General features: G+C 44.1%; 1 protein-coding gene across 3 annotated transcripts in view; it reads left to right on the top strand.

Moving 5' to 3' along the window:
* The window catches only part of cers6 (ceramide synthase 6), a 337,760-nt gene that overhangs the window by 229,786 nt on the left and 83,894 nt on the right, over window positions 1–24,080 (top strand). For all 3 annotated transcript variants that reach the window (XM_068034528.1, XM_068034527.1, XM_068034526.1), the window contains exons 5-6: window positions 12,770–12,820; window positions 21,836–21,928. In XM_068034528.1, the coding sequence (XP_067890629.1) occupies window positions 12,770–12,820; window positions 21,836–21,928 (144 nt within the window). The remainder of the gene's footprint in view (window positions 1–12,769; window positions 12,821–21,835; window positions 21,929–24,080) is intronic.

Raw genomic sequence — 24,080 nt, 5'->3', positions numbered from 1 at the left:
AAGGGGAGAGCCAACTGTGCAACAGCCCCAACAAACAAATTTCTCTGCAGCACCTGTGGAAGAGCCTGTCACTCCAGAATTGGCCTTTATAGCCACTCCAGGCGCTGCTTCACAAACCACTGACCACCTCCAGGCGCGTATCCATTGTCTCTCGAGATAAGGAGGCCCAAAAGAGACTTGTATTGTCTATGATGAAGACCAATGCAAAATACCTGTTCAATTCATCTGCCATGTCCTTATTTTCCATTATTAATTCCCCAGACTCACTTTCTATAGGACTAATGCTCACATTGTTACTTTTCTTTTTAGATATCTATAGAAACTCTTACTATCTGATGTTATATTTCTAGCTAGCTTTCCCTAATTTTTCCCTTCTTATTAATCTTTTAGTCATTCTTTGCTACTTTTTATATACTGTCCAATCTTCTGACCTGCCTCTTTGCACAAATATATGCTTTTTCTTTAAGTTTGATACTACCTTTAACTTTTTTAGTTAACCATGGTTGGTGGGTCCTTCCGTTGGAATTTTTCTTTCTCGTTGGAATGTATTATTCTGTCTATTCTGAAATATCCCCTTAAATGTCTGCCACTGTATCTCTATTGACTTATCCCTTAACCTACTTTGCCAGTTCACTTTAGCTAGCTCTGCTTTCATGCCCTCATAATTGCCCTTATTTAAGTTCAAAATACTAGTCTTAGACCCACTCTTCTCTCCCTCAAAATGAATGTAAAATTCAGTCATATTATGATCGCTGCTGCCTCGGGGCGCCTACACTATGAGGTCATTAATGAATCTATCTCGCTGCACAGTACCGGGTCTAGTATAGCCTGCTCTCTGGTTGGCTCCAGAACCTGCTGTTCTAAGAGACTATCCTGAAAACATTCTATGAACTCCTCATCTAGTCTACCCTTGCCCATCTGATTTTTCCAGTCTATATGTCGATTAAAATTCCCCATGATTTTCACCGTACCTTTCTGACAGCCACCCATTATTTCTTCCTTTATACCACATCCTACCATATGGTTACTGTTAGGGGGCCGATACACCACTCCCACAAGTGACTTCTTGCCTTTATCATTTCTCATCTCGACCCAAAACGTTTCCACATCCTAGTTTCCTGAACTTAAATCATCCCTCTCTATTGTGTTAATACCATCAGTAATTAACAGAGCTACCTCTCCACTTTTCCCTAGCTTCCAGTCATTCCTAAATGTCCTGTACCCTTCAATATTCAGGTGTCAATCAATGTCATCCTGCAGCCATGTCCCTGTAATGGCTATCAGATCGTACTCGTTTATTTCCATTTGCGCTCTCAGTAAATCTGTTTTGTTTTGAATGCTATGTGCATTTAGATACAGAGCCTTTAGTTTTGTCCTTTTTATTATTTTTGTAATTTCTAGCCTTGTAGTCTTAGATATGTACTCACTGTTCTTTCCTGTCACAGTCTGTTTATCTTTTCCCATGTTAATACCTTTCTCTCTTGCTTTGTCTCTATTCTTTGACTTACCAATTATTAAATTGTCTATTATTAAAGCACATTGCTGCAATATTTTATGTAACCTATTGTCTTTAACTCTAGATCTATTATATCACACGATAAATATCACAGCAGCAGCTCTTTTCTAAAGGGCAGCAATTTGCTCAGCTCCTTTTAAAAGTATTTTCAATTACAAATGAACTCATTAATAAGAAACAGTCGAATTGGTGAAAAAAGTTTCCCATGATCCAGAGATCATATTATCTAACTCACATCATAACCTTCTTACAAATAAGGATACATAACTTAGATTGCAGGACTGGGCTTAGATTAACAGTCGGGAAGACTGCAAGATTTTTGAAACTATAAAATTAAGTAAACTTTGCTTTTTGTAATCCTAAAGCTGTGAAAAATGATCAACTACTTGTGCAAGATCTGCCAAATTATAAAATATGTTCATAGAGATGGTGTGAGTTCAGTATTGTTCTATATTATTTCACTTCCCTAAGCATTTTGGCTTTACCAGCCCCATGGAGGACCTCCAGTTTTGGTAAATATTTTATCCAGTATATTTTCTCTTAAAATGACAGAGCATCTTTGAGCTGTTTTGTTGAACATGCTTAATAAAGATATTCCTTTTGCTATCTTAGGTAGATATTCATAAAATATTAAGGGATTATTTTGGGGAAAGGATGAAAACAGATGCAAATGGGTGCTGTGCTAATAAGACAAGACTGTTTGAAATTCTGGTTTTAACCTGCAGGTTTGTTGCTTATTGATGATTACCATGATTTAAATGTACCCGGATGTGCTAAAATGGACACCTGCATGTTTTTGCACTCAAGCAGTGTTTAAAAGCAATGTTCCGAGTGTAATAGCCTTCAAGCACCCATTTCCACTGAAGTTATGGAGTATGCTGCCTGAGATAGCAGAGCATTTCAGGATGTCTCAGGGACCGATGGACAGAGTGCACAGGTTGGACACAGCACTGGAGGTCCTGGTGAAGGAGGTCCAGAGGAGGAGGGATGTCCAGTACCTGCAGGAGGTAAGGAGACCACAAAGGCAGCTAATCCAGCAGATGTGGGAGGAGATCACACATTTGATACAGGTGGTCAAGGGAAGAGCCCATCTGACAAACACACTGCACAAGAACTGCACCACCACCAGCATTACAACCTCAACACACTTCATCTACCAACTAATTATACTGACACTCACACAACCCACATTATTGCATCTTTCACAGGCACTACTCACACCTCAAACACATCTTACAGCTCTTCAAACATATGAGACATCACATACACACAAACATACCTGCCAGTACACTCATACACAATCACCACATCTATCTCTTCCAGGACAAGATAACAAGGCACCAGCAGGATTTGATAGGGGGAGGGGAAGCACAACAGCATCTTTCCCCTTGAGGAGGCAGTGCTGGCCGGGATCGTGAGGGAGTGGGAGACGCCTTGGCCACAGACGGAGCAGGGGATAGTTCACCTCAAGGTTTGTTGATACTCCGGCTTCCTTAAAGATTCACAACTATTCCTGATCTGTAATCACCCAATGCTATCCTCACTCCCAAGCTCCATCATACACATCCTCCTATAGTAGCTGCATCCTAATCCTTCCAGCATTATCATTGCAGACTCCCAGGAGCAAGATCCTCCTCAAACGCTCCCCCCCCCACCCCCTGCCTCGAAAAACTGGAAGTGCCATCTCACCACCCTCCCAACCCCAGAGGAAGAGGAGTAGGGGAGAGAGGAAGAATGCACTGATCAATTGCTACCACTGTCACAGGCACCAGCCCAGAGACCGGCACCACTCATAGCTCAGAGGTTAGGGGAGAAGAGGGATCCTCACAGTCACACAACCAGGCACTAGTGGGCAGCAGCCACATTGGGTGGAAGGGACACCACCGGGGCCACCTTGCCAGGGTGCAAGGTCACATACTAGTTCTGCTGTGGAGGAGTCAGATGAGGCCGTCACAGGACCAAGCTTGAGAAGACAGCTGATGAGTCTGATAAACCAAATACATGGTGCAATAAACAGCATACCTGAAAGCTTACAGGCTGTGGCTAGCAGGAACAGAGGAGTCGGCCTCCAGCTTGGCCCATGGCTTGATGCAGAACCTGAAACACACATTCTCCAGTGTGGAGAGGTTTGTCAATTCCATCCAGCGACCTGTGGAGCCTGAATTCGTGCAGTATCTGATGACTGAGGTTACAGCTTCCACTGCTGTCATTGCAGCTTGCATTGAATGCCTAGCAGCTTGCATGGAACAAAGTGCTGCAATGGAAGCCCAAACAACTTCCACTGCACTACTTACAGCTTCCATGGAACAGCAAAGTGTTGCAAAGGAAGTTTAGGCACCTGCCCTGGTGGCTCTGGTTTCCTTGGTTGAAAGGGGCTTGCATTTGATTCCCAGGGATCTGTCCTCTAGCAGATCACTGGGCTGGCTGAAGAGATGCCTTGAGGTAGTCAGGTGAGAATCACGCAGCAGGAACCTGTTAGGGTCTCTCCAGATGGCAGAGTTGCTGCTCCCTCTCTCGCCATTCCACCATTGCATTTGAAGTTGCCTGTCAGCCAGACAGTTCAGACTGCTGAAGCCCATGCTCAGATGGCGCAACCTGAGGCAAGGCCATCACACCCCACAGCTCTTGAGGGCATCACATGATGCCATCTGAACTGCTCTATTCAGAATCTCAGCAGCCATCCATCTCACGTGCTGCTGCCACTGGAGATGCACATCATAGAAGAACCAGAGTAGGGAAGAGCACCTCTGGGATAAGGGTAAGCACCAGAGTAAGTAGTTTAAGATTTGGAAGTGTTGTTGGATGTGTCATGTTTTCATTTGTTTTGATAAAGAGTGACTATGGTAATTGGGTAGTGGTGGAGTTGGTGGTCTCTTTTATTGTGATCTTCATGGGGAAAGTGTTGAAAGGATTGAGTGCAAACGGTAGACTTCCTGATGGATCCTCAATTGTGGAAGATAAGGAAAGTGGCAACATTGCTCCAAAGTCTGTTGGTGGAGGATGTGGCTCAAATGTGCTCTTCAATTAGATGGCAGTCATCATCTCTCCCTGGTGTCAACCCTGGAAATCTCTGGTGTCCACCCCCCCCTCCCCTTGTCCTCCTCATCCTCAACCTTCTCCTTCTCTCATCTTCTGGCTCCTGAACTTGACCCTCTGGCACAGTAGCTAGTGGTAACGATTGGTCTCTCATCGGCAGATTTTGGAGTCAGAATATGTTGTATGTTTGTTTGGTACGCTGCCACCTTAATATGCTTAGTTATTCTAGATTAGAGAGATTCCTTAGTCTGGAGTAATTTGAACATTAGAACTTTTTTTTAAGAGGACACAGACTGGTGTGAAGCTGTACATATTATAACTATGTATTGCTTCACACCAGTCTGTGTCCTCTAAAAAAGCCATGCTGCATTTATCTTCAAGTCTCTCTCACATGTGATCTCTTACATCATTATGATAGGAGGTATTCTTTACACTATCTCAACATCAACCCTTTCAGACCCTTAGACTACAGAATGAATCTGGAGCCCTCATTGTCCTCCGAACCCTCCTCTTCCTCTCTCCTCCAGCAGCTGGTACTGCTCTACCTGGCATCATCTCCTCTTCCCATTCCTCCTCCAGATCGAGGCCTATTGTTAGAGAATGATTGGAATTTTCCTTCAGCCTATGGGCCCCCCCAAGGCATTGGGGACTGGGCCAATTGCCTGGAGGCAGAGTTCCAGCAGCAGACCTGGGGATCTGCAATCCAGACAAGCTTTGAGGCCCTCCCCACCTGCTTGGCCCTTCCACACTGGTGGCCCAGCTGCTGAAGCCACTTTTAAATTTAAAAGTTTAAAACGTTGGAGAGACGGTGCCTTAAAATGGAGGCACCCTCTCTCATTTACCTGAACTGCAGGCTGCTGCTCCTTCAGTGCTGGAGAGCCTCCTATTGGCCCTCCAGCTTCAAGAGCCCACCTGTCTTTAATTGGACCAAGCGCCTTGCCTCTAGCCACTAATTGGCCAATTCGGGGAAAATCACTGCCGGGTGACTGGTCTCCACACAGTGCAGGGTTGTGATTCCCATTGGACCCCAACATCAGGGACCCAACCCAAAGGGTAAAATCCTGCCCATCTTGTCCGCCTCAGAGGCTGTTTAGTTCCCTAAAGTACCCGGGGATAATCGCCCCCTAGAAGTTCAAGGAAGTGTCATGCAGGTGGTGCTTTTAGTTAAATACACGTACTATATAGAAAGTACACCACATTATTCATTACTTTAATAGAAATGCTAACATAGTAAAAGCTCAGCTTTTTGATAGCTGCCATGAATTATCCACTTGTTGGAGAAAAAATATGGGGTTGTAAATATGCAGTATCTGCAGCCTGGTGTAAATGTGCAGGAGGCAGTGGCATGGTGGTAATGTCAGTGGATGAGCAATCCAGAGGCCAGCTCAAAGCTCTGGATTCATTAATTCAAATCCCACCATGGCAGATGGTGACATTTATTCTTGATAAGCAAGGAGGTGGAAGGTTATCGGGGGTAGGTGGAAATGTGGAGTAATCAGTTTAGCCATGAACTCATAGAGTCATAGAGAGATACAGCACTGAAACAGGCCCTTTGGCCCACTGAGTCTGTGCCAACCAAAAACCACCCATTTATATGCTAATCCTACATTAATCCCTACCACATCCCCACCATTCTCCTACCACCAACCTACACTAGGGGCAATTTACAATGACCAATTTACCTATCAACCTGCAAGTCTTTGGCTGTGGGAGGAAACCGGAGCACCCAGCGGAAACCCATGCAGTCACAGGGAGAACTTGCAAACTCCGCACAGGCTGTACCCAGAACCGAACCCGGGTTGCTGGAGCTGTGAGGCTGCGGTGCTAACCACTGCGCCACTATGCTGCCCATTATTGAACTTATTGAATGGCAAAGCAGGCTCAAAGGGCTCAGTGGCCTATTCCTAATTCATATGTGCTTGCCCAAGACCTCTGGTATCGAATCTGAAAACGTTGTGGGGTCAAGAGGAAGTATTTTCATTTAAACGTCCTGGCTGGGCATTTGTGCTACCTGAGGTGCACCTGGGGTGCCTGCCCTCAACAGATGCCGCACACTGCAGTGAAAGTGTTCCAGACCAATCGAGAAATTGACTCTCCTCGCTAGAAAGCAGCCACCAGTGTCCTCTCTGCCCCTTTAAAAGAAGGCTAAAACAAAAAACCTAGCTCACTTGCTGCCACGCTCTCACTGAAGTTAAGGTGGCTGTGGATATTCGACATCCAAAAATTTGTTTAGTTTAGTTTAGAGATACAGCACTGAAACAGGCCCTTCGGTCCACTGAGTCCGTGCCGACCATCAACCACCCATATATACTAATCCTACACTAATCCCATATTCCTACCGCATCCCCACCTGTCTTTATATTTCCCTACCACCTACCTATACTAGGGGCAATTTATAATGGCCAATTGTGTGTGTGAATTTTGAACTGATTAAGTTGAGAGATGCTAGTGCTGTGGAATGGAACATTGCCTCATTTCTGACTACAGTATCAGCATCAAGCACTGTCACGTGTGGCCCAACAACCTGTCTCAAGCGATACCTCAGAAGCGCAATGCAAACCATACTAGTAAGATGCCTTTCCATTTCCTACACCAATCATTCTGTGGCAGGCTGAAGGAGATTACCAATTATTGTAGTGCCAAATTAGGAGCAATTTTATTGGCTCATGACTAATAGCAACTGGATTCAGGATTTATTTACTTGTCTTTCTAATCATGTAACTTAACAGATATCATAGTACATTGGTACAGCATGATTTGGAATTCTGGCAATTTTCGTACTAAAAGCGTCTTTCCTTGCTATTTTTTGAATATTTGCATTGCATAAATGGCACAGGAAATCTTTTCAGGCAGGATAATTGCCAGAAGCTGCTTATGTACAATCTCTGTCATAAAAACACTTCCCCCGAGTTCCCTGTGCACTTTCTGAGTGTTCCTATTATCTGCCCACCAAGTGCTTACTGATCTCATTTACTTGTCAGCATGAGGGCCAGTGGCACTGCAGTTCCAATTTTCCTGATTTTACAGTCCTAATATACTGTGGGTAACAGGCTGTAATGTATTAGGCAAAGCAGCTGCCTAATCAGCTAATACAGGTGGTAGTGAGGGGTTTCGGAACCTGACTTGCCTTTACTTCTGACGACTACTGACAGTTTCAGGCCACCAAAATATGGCCTAACCTACCCAATATCCAAAATTATTTAAAAAATGATATAGTCAGTTAGGTTTTCAAAGTGAAAACTGAGAGAGCAAACTTTTGTCAGGCTCAGAAGTTTGTCATGCAAGAGAGTAGTTAGGAGCCATTTTGTTCAAGTCAAATAAAATGATCCACTGATAGAATAGCATGTTCATCATTTTGTATCATGTTGTACTAAATAAACTAAGTGATCATGATACTGAGCAGCTTCATCATTCGTTCCTTGCCTCGTTTCACCAAATGTTTTCTCACTGCATGAATTAAAAACAGAAAATGCTGGAAAAACTGAACAGGTCTGGCAGCATCTGTTGAAGAACAGAGTTAACGTTTCAGGTTGATGACCTTTCATCAGAACAGGGAAAAGTTAGAAATGTAGTACGTATTAAGCAAGTGAAACAGGAGAGGGTAGAAAAAAGAACAAAAGGGAACGTCTATGATAGGGCAGAAGACAGGAGAGATTAAATGCCAAAAACGTTAATGATGCAAGGCCAAAGCGAGTGGTAATGGGACAAGTGAAGAAGCAAAAGATAGGTCTAGAGGGGTGTGAATGGCAGAATGATGGACAGCTGCAAAAAAAGAGAGACAAACAAGCAAAGGAAAACTGCACTGTATTATTCTGTGATTCTGTGAAAGGAAAAGGAAGTAAAATGGGGGTAGAGGTTACAATCTGAAATTGTTGAACTCAGTGTTGAGTCCAGAAGGCTATAAAGTGCCTAATGGCAGAAGGTGACCCATTGAATATGGAGACTGTGGGGTGGAAGGTGAGGACAAGGGGAACCTCCACCATTTCTGCCACCTTCAGCGTGATGCTACCACTAAACACATCTTCCCCTTCCCTCCCCTTTCAGCATTCCAAAGGGACCATTGCCTCTGCGACACCCCGATCTACTCAATTACCCCCAACAGCCCCTCCCCTTCCCATTGCACCTTTCCATGCAAACGCAGGAGATGCAAAACACGTCCTTTAACCTTCTCTCTCCTCACCATCCAAGGCCCCAAACATCCCTTCCAGGTGAGACAGCAATTTACTTGTATTTCTTTCAATTTAGTATACTGTATTCACTACTCACAATGCAGTCTGCTCCACACTGGGGAGACCACACATAGATTGGGTGACCACTTTTGCAGAACGCCTCTGTTCAGACAGCAAGCGTGACCCCAAGCTTTTGGTCGCCTGTCATTTTAATTCTCCAGATTCTCCACTGACCTCTCTGTTCCCAGCCTCCTGCAGTGTTCCATGAAGCTCAACGTAAGTTCAATGAACAGCACCTCGTCTTTCGTTTAGGCATTTTACAGCCTTCTGAGTTCAACAATTTTAGATTGTAATCTCTGCCCCCATTGTGTTTCCTTTTTCGTTGTTAGTTTTGGCTTTTCTCTCTTGTTTTCCTTCTTTTTGCAGCTGTTCATCATTCTGCTATTCACACCTCCTCTAGACATATTTTTTGTTTCTTTACTTGTCCCATTATCACTCCCTTTGGCTTTGCACCATGAGCTCTTTTGTCGTTTAATCTTTCCTGCCTTCTGCTCTATCACAGATCTTCCCTTTTGTTCTTTTTCCCACATTTCCTCCTTTCACTTGCTTAAAACCTGTTACATCTCCAACTTTTCTCAATTCTGATGAAAGGTCATCGACCTGAAACATTGGCTAGAATTTTACACCCCCACTCCCCCCCCCCCCCCCCACAAAAGAGTCGGCTGGTGGCGAGGTGGGGGGAGGGGTGCGTAAATTGGAGTGGGAGGCTCGGGGGGCCCTTCCCGACTCGCTGCTGCCTTCATTGCCATTTTACAAGGGGCGACCGTGAGAAAAAGCCCCTGGACAGTTAATGGCCACTTAAGGGCCTCCGCCCTCCACCACGGGGATTTTACCGCTGGCAGACGGGCAGCCCAGGCCTGAGAAAAGCCACCTGTAAAATGTAGGCGGACTTCTGATGGCCGGGGGGAGGGTGGGGAGCCTCCTGATTGAGCACCATGTGCTTGATGGAGGGCCGCCCCCAATGCCCCAACTACCCCTAACGCCCAACACGCCCACCCCCCCCAATCGATCCCCCCCCCCCCCCTTGTCTCACCAGGGCCTGATCGATCACCCAAGGTGAGGCTCCAAAAACCTACCTCTTTTCCCTCCTCTTCGTCATTTTGATCTTGAAGCTGGGCTGCAGTCCCACCAGTGGCCACTGTTCCCGGTGGCGCTTCTGTGACTAAGAGCTGCAGGCCCGCTGATTGGCCGGCAGGACCACCTGCCTCAGTGAAGTGGAAGTCCCGCCTAAGACCAATTAAGGGCTTGGGAACCGCAAAATCCACACTGAATCCCCAGGCCCGGCAGAGGCGGGATTGCCACCGACTTTTCGGTTGGTGGACAGCTCCCGTCGAACAAGCATAAATTTCCAGCCATTAACTCTGTTTCTCTCTCCACATATGCTATCAGACCTGCTGAGTATTTCCAGCATTATTTCAAATTTCGAACATCTGCAATATTTGACTTTTGTGAGAGACAGGGGTATCTGGTTCAGATTATAAGGGGATACTGTTGTTATGCTATTGTATTATTAGATAGTGGACAAGCAGGTCATAATCCCAAAAGACAAAATGCTAAGACTGTTTCTGGGATTGACTAACAGTGCTTCAGGTTTCAAGGCAAAGCCCTCAATCTGTGACACTAGGCTGTTTTGTTTAGTAAAATCTGTAAGAGTCCCTCCTTATTTAAGAAAAGTATTTTTTTCTGAAAAGAGTGTTTTATTGATTCTGAAAATGCAAAGTACTTTGAGGGATATCACATGGTTATCTCTGAGCACTGCTAACAAAATCTTCCTCAATAACTTTCTTGTACAAACAGATAGTGATATGTGTTTTGTGTTGACTCAGTAACTCCAGTAATTGTTCATTCAAATCCCAATCTACAGGCCTTGGAGTTTGAATCCCAGCCTCAACTAGAATTTAAATATCTCAGTGCTTGTTGAACATAATGTGCCAGTTCATGGCTGAGCCACTAGGTAGGGTATAGTACAGCAGAGGAGCATTCTATTTTCAAAGTGACTCCTGACAACACAGCCCGGCGCTCATGTCATCAGAGCGCTCCCAGCTTTGCACAAGCGCAGAACGGACTCTTGCTGTCAGTATGGTGCTGCGCGTGCGCAGCCTACATCACCATCGGGTTGCCAGAACTAATTTGAGCATGCGCATGAAAGCATCATCACGTACTGCAACGTCTGCTCACCGCTCGCTCCCCACCTCGTCATTTTTTCCCCACTTCACCCTCGCCCACCCCGATCTGTCGGCCACGCGCTCTCCGCCTCGCCACTTCTCCCCTCTTGGCCACTTGCTCCCCGCTTCAACCGACATGTCGGCCACTCGCTCCCCGCCTCGTCACTTCTCCCCCCCCCACCCCCTCTGCTCTGCCTCTGCTCCCCGCTGTCTTCCATGATTACCGTCTCTCTTCCCCGCACGGAGGAAGTGGCAGAGAGTGAGAGTGACAAGATAGACGGGGGAAGGGAGGGAGACTGCGAGCGGGAGGGAGCAGGGAGCAGAAGCCGGAGGGAGCGGGGAGCAGGGCAGAGGGGAGGAAGTGGTGAGGCGAGTAGGGGAGAAGCGGCGACTGGCAAGGCAAGGAGCAAATGGCGAGCAGACAGGCGGCGAACAGAAGCGGAGTACTGTTGGGGGTAGGATGGAGGCAGCGTTCGCAGCCACTGGGGATTTGAGTTTCATTCGTTTTTGTGATAAATTGAGCAGCACCATCTTTACTACTGGCAGCTTCCTAAAATATTGCAGTCAGTGACGTTTCAGTGCATGAGGCTGCATTTGCGTTTGTGCAAGTACTGTGCCACCTAGTGGTTGCATTATCAGCAAACGCAGCCTTTATTTTAGTTTAGTTTAGAGATACAGCACTGAAACAGGCCCTTCGGCCCACCGAGTCTGTGCCGACCATCAACCACCCATTTATACTAATCCTACACTAATCCCATATTCCTACCACATCCCCACCTGTCCCTATATTTCCCTACCACCTACCTATACTAGGGGCAATTTATAATGGCCAATTTACCTACCAACCTGCAGGTCTTTTGGCTTGTGGGAGGAAACCGGAGCACCCGGAGAAAACCCGCGCAGACACAGGGAGAACTTGCAAACTCCACACAGGCAGTACCCAGAATTGAACCCGGGTCACTGGAACTGTGAGGTTGCAGTGCTAACCACTGCGCCACTGTGCCGCCCTATTTTAAAGGGAGAAAACATTGAAATATCAGTCTCACTACCTGATTGTGAAACAGCATTTACAGAAATCTCTCCAACCAAACTGATGGATGAAATGTGATACTGAAAGATAGCACTTAGGAGACTAAAACAGATAAATATGAAAATGGCAGTGGGGTTTTTCCTATTCCCAGTCATATGCTTTTAGATTCATGTGAAAATGCATCAAGAAAATATTGACTCTCCCTCTGCTGAAATTTCTCAACTTTCCACTCCCTTTCTAAGCTTTTGCACATTTCCTGCTCTAGCACTGATTTTCAATGTTCTTTCTACTTCTACTACTTCTCAGTACTTTTTTGTGCCTTTGCTCCCATTCCAAGCCCAAACTTTCCTGCTGACTCTCCAAGATTGAGAGAGTTAGATTTACACAACTTAAGTGGATATTATTCGATCATCTTTAAACAAGTAGAAATGCTCAATAAATGAAACTGATTATGCTGTAAATGATGCAGACCAGTTTACTTATCTAAGGAGTTTGGGTGTGCCCACTCACACAGAGTAAATTTAATTATCTCCTACCTTAATAATTGGCAGGAAACCCTAATGGGAGGTATAAGTGGGGAATCAAAGTAACTTCCTCAAATAGAACACAGTGGAACAAGAAGTAGGAGAAAGGTCTGGTGCAAAAAGAAACCAAGAAAGGAAAAAAGGAATGCACACCCCCTTACCATTGATTTGTGCCTGTTGCTTTCATTTAAAGACACTGATGTATTAATGTTCAAAGATTGATGCAGCTTTGTTATTGTTTCTTAATATTTGTTCTGTTTCTTGTATAGGCTCCTTGGCTATGGGAAACAAGGCACTGTTGGTACAGCTATCCCTACCAGGTAATGCAATGATTTACATACAACATGCACCTCTGTTAGGCATTGCTATATTGGCTAGCTATACCGGCTTTATTTAAAAGAAGCAATAGATGTTTAACATGGGAGAATCTCACTGCAAACCCTATTAGTGCATACTGTGTTGCTGTTGTAATTTGATAGCTGAAGCTCATCTTGTTAATACTGGCAGACAAAAAAGAATCAGTTCTCAGAATCATGTTGCAAGCATGGAAACTCAGTTGCTTGGACCCGGCATTGGGAGTCTGTGGGGGATCATACCTGGGAATTCCTGATATGCAGTGTTGGTGGGTGCACAGGTACTTTGCCTCAGTTTTCACTGATGAAGTTAAAAAAGAGGAAATTACAACAGTAAAAGTCGAGGAATGTTACAATAATTATCTTTACTCTCTATATTAGACAAGGTAGCCAATCATAAAGAGGACAAGACCTGTGGGTTCAGCTGGATTACACCTGTGAATCCTCAGAGCAATTAGGGAGGAGATAGCAGAATCACTAGTATCCATATAAAAAAAATAGAAAAAGAAATAGTGTCAGAGGACTGGTGAATTGCAAATGTAATTCCTATCATCAAAAAGGGAGGTAGAACTAACCCAGGGAACTGTAGTTTTCAGAATGTCAGTGGTAGGAAAGATATTAGAATTGTTCCTAAATGATCAGGTATCTACAGACAGAAAATAATAAAAATTAATCAGCATGGATTTCAAAAAAGAAAGCCATGTTTAAACAATCTTATTGGAAGTTTTGAAGATGTAACAGAAAGAGTAAACGGGGACAATGCAGTGGGCGTGGTATGCAGAGTCTTCCAGAAGGCCTTTGTTAAGGTGCCACATAAGAGATTTATAATAACAGTCAGATGTGTGAAGTCAGGACTCAGGCAGAAGGATGGATCAAAAAGACCATGGAATGGCAGGTGCAGAATTGTGTCCATAATACTGCACATGCTGATTCCCCAATTTCAGCCGCACTGTGGAAGCCAGGTAATTTCCCCAAGGGGAGGAGGGGAGAAAAAAATCAGGCTTGAATTACTTTGCTTCACTATCATTCACCTTTGAAAATAGCATTGGTAAAGTCCTAGGAGCAGTGGTGCTGCCAGGAGGAAGAAATGCAGATAATAAAAAGGGACTCTCTCAGCTTTGAAATTAGGACTAAGTAGCTTGTGAAAGATTAGAAAATGTCTTACTTCATGTTCTACTTCAATGGGAACAACTTTCAAAATCACAGCTGTGTATGATGTTATTCTGCCTTTGAACAAGTGTTGCCCATCATCACTGTTTTAGCTAATGTTTTACATTATATTACTGCTAAGTGCCATACTTATTCCATTAAATAAAAAGAGCAGCAATAATGGTGTATAACAATGGTTCAGGAAATTATTTGGAGTTTTAAAAAACGTGTTTCATTTATGAGTAAAACATTTTTGCTACTCACAGCTAAAAGATCCAGCTACTGTCCTTTAAAAAAAAAACATGGCGTGAAATACTGGCACAATGGACTAGTTTATCAACACCCTGTACTACAGAACTGGAAGGTATGGGTCTGTACCTACATTCCTACACATTCTGTGTGGGGTCTGATTTGCCTTTTATTTATTTTATTTTATTTTATTTTATTTTATTTAGAGATACAGCACTGAAACAGGCCCTTCGGCCCACCGAGTCTGTGCCGACCATCAACCACCCATTTATACTAATCCTGCACTAATCCCATATTTCTACCACATCCCCACCTGTCCCTATATTCCCCGACCACCTACCTATACTAGGGGCAATTTATAATGGCCAATTTACCTATCAACCTGCAAGTCTTTGGTGGTGAAAACCGGCGAAAACCCACGCAGACACAGGGAGAACTTGCAAAGTCCACACAGGCAGTACCCAGAATTGAACCCGGGTCGCTGGAGCTGTGAGGCTGCGGTGTTAACCACTGCGCCACTGTGCTGCCCATTTTGGGCAGTCAGTTGACTGAACAGGCAATTCGGCTGCCAATTCCAGCAGGGGCATCCAAGATCTGGATCAGGCTGAAGAAAGTTAGCCAGAAAAATTTCTTTATTCCCTTCTAGGAATCAATATGCAACTTTTTAAAGGTAATTAAGCTCACTGGGCCTTCAGTAGGCATGCAACAGAATCTGTATCTGCTGTTAGCAGGCATTGATTTTGATTGGGCCTATGGGGACAAATTGGGCAGCGTTCCTGTGGAACCCTAACATGGTAACCAAACTGGCAGCAGGACAAGCATCCAGGCTCAGGATTTCTGGGATAACTTTAGAGTGGTAGAAACTGGGAAGAATTGGGTTTTGCTCCAAATTATGAACTCTCCCATCGCTCCCCATTACAACTGTGCCAGAATTGCACCTCCTTTGCCATCCAAGAGGAAGAATTTCTACTCTATAGTGCAGTATAGTAAAAGGTTATCCGAGAAATGTGAGTATGTTTTATTGCAAATATAAAGCCAAAATCTTGTATGTAATAACAACCTTATGAAGGTGTGTGTGAATTTTTGTTCAATAAATTTGTAAATGTTCTCTGTCGAGTCCAAGATGTTTTAATCATATGTGAACCATTCAACCAGTGTGCCATGTGGATTCAACCTCCTGCTCGAAAAGCTTGGACACCCCTGTCTAAAAGATGCAGTTTGATGTAGTTTCTTCTCATTTGTAGACTTGTCTGAGATTAGATTAACTCACCTTTCCATTGATTAAAAACTAGAAAATTCTTGGGCATTACAGTGGTGAAGCTTGTTGGACCTACAATGCCTGGTGATTGTGTTGTTCCAGTTCACACCCTTGATTTCTTGAGATAATGAAGTTTCTTTATGTAGGACTTCCTTGCAGAGAAAGAGGAAAAATTAAAAATCAGCTTGTCCTTGCCACATCGCAACACCAAGTTAAAGCATTGCTCGGGACTTGGAAAGGGATTCCCCGTTTCCCCAGTCTGTTATGTCTGGAATGGGAACTGCAAAGACAGGCAGTGAAAGACTGTGTGAAATGCTGACTGCCCCATATGCTACTTGAAAAACACATCTGACTTAATAAAATGACCAGCTTCTGCTATCCTTTTGCAACATTTACTTCACTCCCACATTATTTCGAAGTCAAAACATTGTTCCACTCCATCATATTCATATGCATATTATAAATCTTTGTTTTATTGACTGTACTGGTGATAATCTCTCATCAATTACGATATGGTCAGAGTAGTAAAGATAAATAAAACTTATGTTATCTAGGGCTGAATTTTCACTTTGGGGCAGGAAAATGGAGCTGGGACTGTTTCCAGGTCCTGAACCTGCCCCCAGGATGGGTGGTTGGGGTGGTAGGGGGGGAATAGTCACTCATTGGATTTTGACCAGGGCGCCATTAATTGGCATGGAGACAGGTTCCCTGTCCAGATAAGGGCGGTGGACGGACTCTTGAAGCTGGAGGGCCAATCAGAGGCCTTCAAGCTTCAGAGGAGCACCCAGTTGCAGTGAAAGGTGTAAGTACCTGAGAGGGCACTAGGTGCCTGCCTCCAGACAGTTAAACTGCCCTCCTTCACGTTGGGAAACTGGTGGCTGACTGGAAAATCCTAGTAGGCCTCCATTACTTACCCTTAACAAGGCTCTTATTGAGTCTAATTGCCTGCCCACCCGGTGGAGGCGGGGAGCCTTGCTGAGCCCCAAACTCACATTGCCCAAAAAGTCCAGCACCAGGAATGGGTTCGGGAAACTGGCACGCCAGCCAGGCTTGTAGTCTTTGGGTCCCATCTTTCTCCATTCCCAGTCTCAGCGGGGCCTGAAAATTAAGTCCCTAATCCCAGTTTACAGTGTGAGTTAAAATAAACCGATCTACCATGCATCTCATGGGAGAAAGGAGCAGTGAAGTACTTTAAACTAAATTACAGCGATAGAACAAGGGCCCCAGGTTCAAACCACTATAAACTAATTTAGGACTGATTATCAGAAAATTCTTCTTCACACAAAAGGGCTTTAATTTGAAAAACAGGAGCAAAATGATCATTGTACTCCATTTATTACTACCTTGCAGTCTGATCAAGAGTCTAGGTTTATTTCAGTAAATTATTTCATTTATTTTGCCTAGAATATATACTATTTATTGTGATTTGATAGCTAACGCTCCATGGCAAATTATTGATATCACACTAATATTTGGAAAGTGCAACAGAAGAGCTGCCATCAGAAATTCTGCTCAATTTGGTAATTCAGTGAAAACTTGTGATAACATCCATGAACCATTTGTAATTTTTTTATTGCACATCATTGTGACAGTGTAACAGATTCCTCAAGCTGTTACAATTTGAAGCTGCCAGAATTGTTTTTTAAGTAAAATTTAAGGTAATTACATTCTGTGCAACAAGATATTACCCCCTCTTACAAAAGGGTTGTTAAAAATTCCAAGCCTGTGTTTCCTAGTCAGGACATATATCAGAATGTGAAAGCTAAATATTTTACCAGACTACAATTTTGTCTCATACAGTGATTGGAGGCAGTACTTTATTTGGTTTAAAATATTAAAGTGCACATTTAGCAGACTTGTGATACTTGTAAGCGCTTAATCTGGTTAAGTAGTATGCACTATTTTCTTACTGCATTTTGCTTAGTATCTGTCTTATACTGTGCAACATACTCAAAGTAAAAACTGTGATAGGGAAAATAAGTTAGCAATGTATGATTCATTTAGAAGAATCAAAAACAAAATGCAAAGAACAAGCTACTTTCAATGTACTCTTTTAAACATGAATAATAACATTGATAAAACTTCCATGGCAACACTTGCTGTTAAAAGTTAATAATTGATATCAAAAGGGAGCTACAGTACTTGTCATTAAAAAATGGCCAGACATCTCAGGCTGTACTTCCAATATACATTACTGGCAATAGCTTAAGCTTGTCTGGAGCGTGCCCAACAATAAACTGTTACAATGCCCAAACTGTCAATTATTGTTTTAATATCTGTTTAATAAATTGCACAGGATAACAAGATAATTGCAGATAAGGGGAGCACTAACAAAAAAGAGGTAGTGAAGTGTGCTTCAGTAATTAGAAGAGAGTGGTGAGAAGTGGGGAAGAGAAGAGCCGAGGTTACAGGTAATGCAGGACTAAGCAGAGAGTAATGAGAGATAGTGAGTTAGGAGCTGCTGTGAGGTTATTAAACTTTTCTCTGCATTGTATCCAGCTCCTTGGAGCAATGCTTCTGACACTATCCTTTGCCAGTAATTTAGCCTGGTTACCTTCTTGGCACTGGGTGTAAAATGAGCTTCCTCCTCTACTAGCACCTCCAAAGCTGCATCTGAAAGGGGTTGGAGGGGGGTGGGGTGACCCTTCCAGCATTTCTTCTGCCAGCCATTTCATTAGAGTTGAGATGAAGATGATTGCAGCCACAGCGCACCTCCACTTTAGCTCATACTAGTGACATCCAATTTCCCACCCCACTCGCCTATTAGGCGAGCTGCGAGTGAAGAGCTGCCAGTCTCAATGGCAACTCACTTATTTCATGCTAAACAGGCACGGGGACCAATTCAGCGCAGTTCCCAAGCCCACAATAACAGGTGCACAATTGAAGTGCAGTGATCATTTTGCTCTCGTTTTCAAATTTAGGTCCTTTTGTGTGAAGAAGTTTATGATAATCAGTCCTAAATTAGTTTATCGTGGTTTGAACCTAAGTTCCTTGTTCTATTACTGCAATTTAGTTTTAAGTGATTTTCTGGATTTACAGTTTTCCATACCAGTTACTATCTTATATACCACTAAGATGAAATCCCTAAGTTTCTCCAGTTTTTCCGCATAACTTCCATATGTTACTAAGGGATCAGCTTCATGGTTTTCTGTGCACTGAAATGTCACCAGCACTGAAATTTATAACTGGAATTGGGCACAGTACTCAAGATGTAATCTGACCAGAGCACTGTATAGTTTGAACATGACTTCATTTGGTTATGTACTCTACTGTTTTGGCTGCCTAGTTCAGAAGTCTGTTGACTTCGTTGATTGTTGCTTTGCATTTGGAAGAAATGCAAGCATTCAATCTACCAAAGCCCCTAGTTCTCTTTTAACTTCATCTTTAGCATTTTAACACATTCATGGAGAACTAATATTGCTCATTATTTCAGCCCTAGTGCAATACTTTACACCTGTTCATATTAAACTTCATCTGCCATTGTTTGACTCCCGCTACATATTTTGTCCAATTCATTTTATATTCCTTGAGCTGATGCTTCCTCAGATTTAACTCTCCATCCCAGTTATATATTATTAGTACTTTTCTAAGTTGGCCCTCTGGTTGATCCATAGTTGGGGCTCCCATTGTTTCCATTGGAGCTGTTGCTCAGGGTTACTTGGGGTTATATTATGGAATAGACTGGGGAGGGGGTGGGGGAGCATAGTGTGGGGGGAGACCTGACATGAGGAGCTGGATTTTAAGTTTGCACAATGGAAATGGGAGTCCAGTAAAGTGTGGGAAGCCCAGAAGTCAATGCAGCGCAGCTGTCTGTGGCTTTTTAAACCAGTCACTACATTGCCATATAATTTCCAGTTTCCTGACCAAATAGCATCTGTGGGCCAGATGAAGACCCACATGATGTGATTTTCAACTCCACTATTTCAAGGGACACCCCAAACAAACAATTTGAAGGAATTTGGAGTTTGGGAGCCAAAGACAAGGAAGTGCCAGAATGGATTCCAGAGGTTAAAGGCTATGCCTCATTTCAGTGACGCCTCCCTGAATGTCCTGCTTGGGGCTGTAAGGACCCAGAGGATTCCCTAGCAACAGGAGGAAGAATCCAGCTGGGGACACCAAGGCGGGCATGGTTGGAGGTCGCACAAGAGGTTAGCAGCAGAAGCATGGTGCAGTTCCTGTGGATATAATACAGGAAGCGGATCAATGACCTAAGCAGTACAGGAAAGGTGAGTACAGTGGTACATTCACCTACATCCTACTGTGCAATTCACCCCAACACCCTCACTCTGCCTTCTCAAGCACATCACTCCTCACACTAACTTATGTTGCAGGTACACCCATCCCTACACCCCTATGCACTTGCTCACATCCCCACCTGACCATTCACCACTGACCCTCACCCTCACTGTTACACAATGTTATGCCTATACCTCACAGTCAACAAATATTCTCCATCTATTGGCTGAACACATGCCATTACTCTCACTCATAGGTCTCCTTTCCCTCCTTGCAGAAGGGAGCACAGAACATGAGAGAAAGGCAGAGAACCAAAGGTGGCCCTCCAGCTATCTCACAGCTAACAAATGCAGAAGTGCAGGTGCTGGAAATCAGTGGAGTCTCAGTGTGCCTGGTCATTGGAGAAGTGGGTGTAGGGGCCTCCCAGCTGCCTGGTGACCGAATTAAATATCAGACAGCTGCATGACATGTAACACCGTCATGTTGGCTTTATGCCAACAGTAAGTATAATATGATCATGTGCAGATTGATAACTTCAAGTATTCTTACCTTGATGGTACTCATTCACATCTTTTATCTCTCCCAGGGCCTTCACGCATCTTGCAGGTGGTGGTCCAGATCATGGTTGATATCAATGATTCCTCAGAGGAAGCCACACAACTCTGAGGGTGCACCGTCACAGGACTTATGCAGACCACACACCAGCTCAGATACTCAAATTTCAGTGGGACTAGTAAGGCAGATAGTTAGGCGACTCACACTTCTCAAGTGTGCTGGTTATTGCCTCCTGCAAATTGCATCCCTCTGTTCATCCCCTCTCTCCTGTGGAACTGCAGGCCTCAGCAGCAGGCTGTTGCTAGTGTAGGTTCTGCTGCTGCTGATGGTCAACTTGGTCCTCATCTGAGGTCCAAAACAACACAGTTCCACCCATAGATCAGATGCAAAATGCAGATCAGACCTCCGAACCTCCAAGGCGTAGATGCCACCTTCAAAGTGGGTGAAGTGACTTCTCAATACAAGTACTGTGAACAAACCATTTCATGCAAGCAGCTAAGAATGTATCAGTGAGTACTGAATACTTACTGATGTATTTCCTTGGCTTCAGTCCCCTCAATTGCTGATGTCTTCTCATCTTATTTTCACTAGCGAGTTCCAGAATGCTTGGGAAACCCGTGGAGCTAAAGTTAATATCGCCCATGTTGATATCACTCTAATTGGCTGATTAACATTGAAATTAACAACTCTCCTCTTCCAAGGGGGTTACGTACAGGCAGCCTAACACACTGGGGTGAAATGAAGAAGTTGAGGGGTTGGAGCCAGTTTCCCAACATACCCGCATATTTCCTGGATTTCACCCCACCCACAGCCCAAATATATTTGCTCACCCGTGTTAAAATTCTTCTAAATCATTTTGCAGGTAACAAACTGAATCTTTTCAAAAAATTGTCGAACCAGATATTGGTGAATATTATTTTTCTCTTCAAAACAGGGCAACGCTGAATTAAAAGTACTCCTTCTAAATGTTCCTTTTAAGGTTAAAAAGTCAATAACATTTTGTTTCCATTCTATTGCCTTTACTAAAGTTTTCCCAACATTTTCCCATTCACCCTGCTCTAGTAGATATTTTTCTCTCATGATACATTTCTCCAACTTGGGAAATGCTTTCACTCAGAATGTTCCAGGAAATCGATTTTTTTCAATATAGCAAATGAACATCTTGTATTAGCATAGCTTAAATCAACTGAATCATAAATAACATCTTTAAAAATCTGTTATGTTTGCTCCTATTTGATAAAACAGGATACATGAAATGTCAGTGGAAATATGTTCATAGGTATGTTATCACACAGCAATTTCACTGATTTTCTTGAACTATATGAATGCACCATAATAATGTCAAAACACAATATTATAGTCACTGTTATGAAGTGCTAAAGATCTGTGCTCATAAGACTGACCATGACCCAACTGAGGGATTGCCAGTCAAGAATTTTGCAGTCAGCTCTTTTTAGAGCTATTTATTGTATTGCATTGCTGACCCTAATACAGCACTATGTATTCTATATTAACAGGTTTTCTTTTTTCAACAGGCTCTAACCCCTGATCTACATTACTATTACGTCATGGAGCTGGCATTCTACTGGTCTTTAATGTTCTCTCAGTTTAATGATATCAAACGAAAGGTAAGCATATCACAGATGAATCATTGAATCTTACAGCTCAGAAGGAGGCCATTTGTCCCGTTATGGCTGTGCTGACTCTTTGAAAGAGCAGTCGTGCAGTGTTCCATATTCCCAGCTTTTTGTTTATAACCCTGTATGTTCCTCATCCTCAAGTAGCTATCCAACTTTCTTCTAAATTATTTATGTATTTGGCTTCTAGCACCTTTTCAGGTAGAGCGTTCCAGACCCCAACAACGGAATGAAAAAGATTCTCCTCATCTGCTCTCTACGTCTTTTGCCAATGATTTTGAATCTTTGAATTCTAGTTATTGACTCACTTGCCAGAGGGAATATTGTTTCCCTATTTACACTATCAAAATCTCTCATCAGGTCACCTTGTAACCTTCTCAGTTCCAAGGAGAACAATTCTAACTTTTTCAACCTCTCCTCATAACTGAAGTCCCTCATCCCTGGTGACATCCTGGTAAACCTCCTTTGTAGAACCTAAGGCTTTCACATCTTTCCTAAAGTGTGGTGCCCAGAATTGTCCACAATACTCCAGCTGAGGCCAAACCTGTACATTTCTAGCATGATCTCTTTGCTGTTAAGTTCTATTCCTTTCTTTATGAACCCAAGTAACTCATATTCTTTCAACCAAGTTATTACCACCTTTAAGGATTTGTACATATGGATTCCAACGGAAGGATTTTCACAGGCTGGTGGAGACAGGGGGGCCAGGAAATGAGCAAAAGATGCCGTCGGGCCATTATCCCTTCATGTTCCCACTTCCTGCCGTCTTTCCCAAGGCGGGTGGGGAGTGAAGTCGGGAACCCCTGCGGCTAGGGTACGAAGACAATCAAAGTTGTTAAGCAGGCAATTAAGAGGGATTTTGCACTTAGATTCCCTCTTTCCTAACAGGAGATCAGACCTGTGCTATGTCTCCAACCTGGAAAGTTGGAGAAGGTGGGAGCACAATGGGAGGGACTTGCTCAGTGCAACTAAAAGCTGTGAAGGCTTTGATCAGCTACATTAATGAACTGCAGACATGGCTAGGTGAAAGGCTCCTATGCAAAGGCCTCCTTCTGTCAGAGTGCTATCACTGCGTGAAAGGTGATTGCCAGATGCATGGAAGGCACTTCACCTGACCAGCACCTCACCCACCTTTAGCTGCACTTTCCTGCTGCTAGCCTTCAGAGTGGCATTGGAGCAGCTTATGCAGCTCCACTGTGCATCTCTGCTGAGGGTCTACAACAGGGGGCTTACCACTGCTACATGCTCCAGCTACAACAGGAGCAGCACCAGCAGCAGCACCAGCTGCCTTCTTCTCAACCATATGCCCCTCCACAGGGAAGAGGGAATGGCCACTGAGATGCAGATGGAATGAGGCAGGATCCCCAACAGGGAATCTACAGGCAGAGGACCAGCTATCCGACATGTGCGAGCACCAGTGCCTCAGGCAACTCAGGCTCTCATGGCAGGTTGCAGCTGACATCTGCAGCCTCTTGATGCTAGACCACCTATTCAGTGGACCAGGTGGGCGCACATTTGCCAGTGGCTGACAAGGTACCCATCACTGGAGGCTCACCACCCCACCCCCCACGTCTCCCAACCATGCATCTCTGCCTTTCGCCATGTTGTGTGCAAGGGAGGTGTGAGTGGTTGTAATGGCTTGTGTAGACAGGAGGTAAGGACACCATTTGTGGAAGGTGACTGCGAGTCATGGAGTGCGAGTGGGCAATAGGCTGAAGGTGAGTGTGAATGTTGGCTGCTCAGAATGGGGATGTGAGGAGGTGTGTGGAGAGACAGGAATGAGTGGAGCTGCAAGCTGTTAACCTGAGGCCCGCTGTGTAGGAGAATGCTGGGCAAGTCAGAGTGCAGGGCTTAGCACCTGACAGCGTCATGCCATTCACCTGTCATGCCCTCCTGAGGTCCTAGATCCACTTGCTATATTGTCTCCAGGTTGGAGTCGACACACTGTCGCTTCTCATTTCCTCAAACATTTCCATCCACTTCTGCTTGGTTGAAGAGGCTCTCCTGTTCCTCCCATCCTTGGGATAGATCACCTCGCTGCAGCTCCTCAGCTGGACCTCCAAGTAAGAGAGGGAGACCCAGGGAGCAGCCTTTCCAGGTCTCCTCTCCAGTCCTATGGGGGCTGCAGACTAAAAAAAAACAG

The sequence above is a fragment of the Heterodontus francisci genome, chromosome 7 (assembly GCF_036365525.1).
Source record: "Heterodontus francisci isolate sHetFra1 chromosome 7, sHetFra1.hap1, whole genome shotgun sequence".
Taxonomy (NCBI): domain Eukaryota; kingdom Metazoa; phylum Chordata; class Chondrichthyes; order Heterodontiformes; family Heterodontidae; genus Heterodontus; species Heterodontus francisci.
The sequence above is the reverse complement of the archived record's forward strand: the minus strand, read 5'-3'. Positions and strand labels throughout refer to the sequence as shown.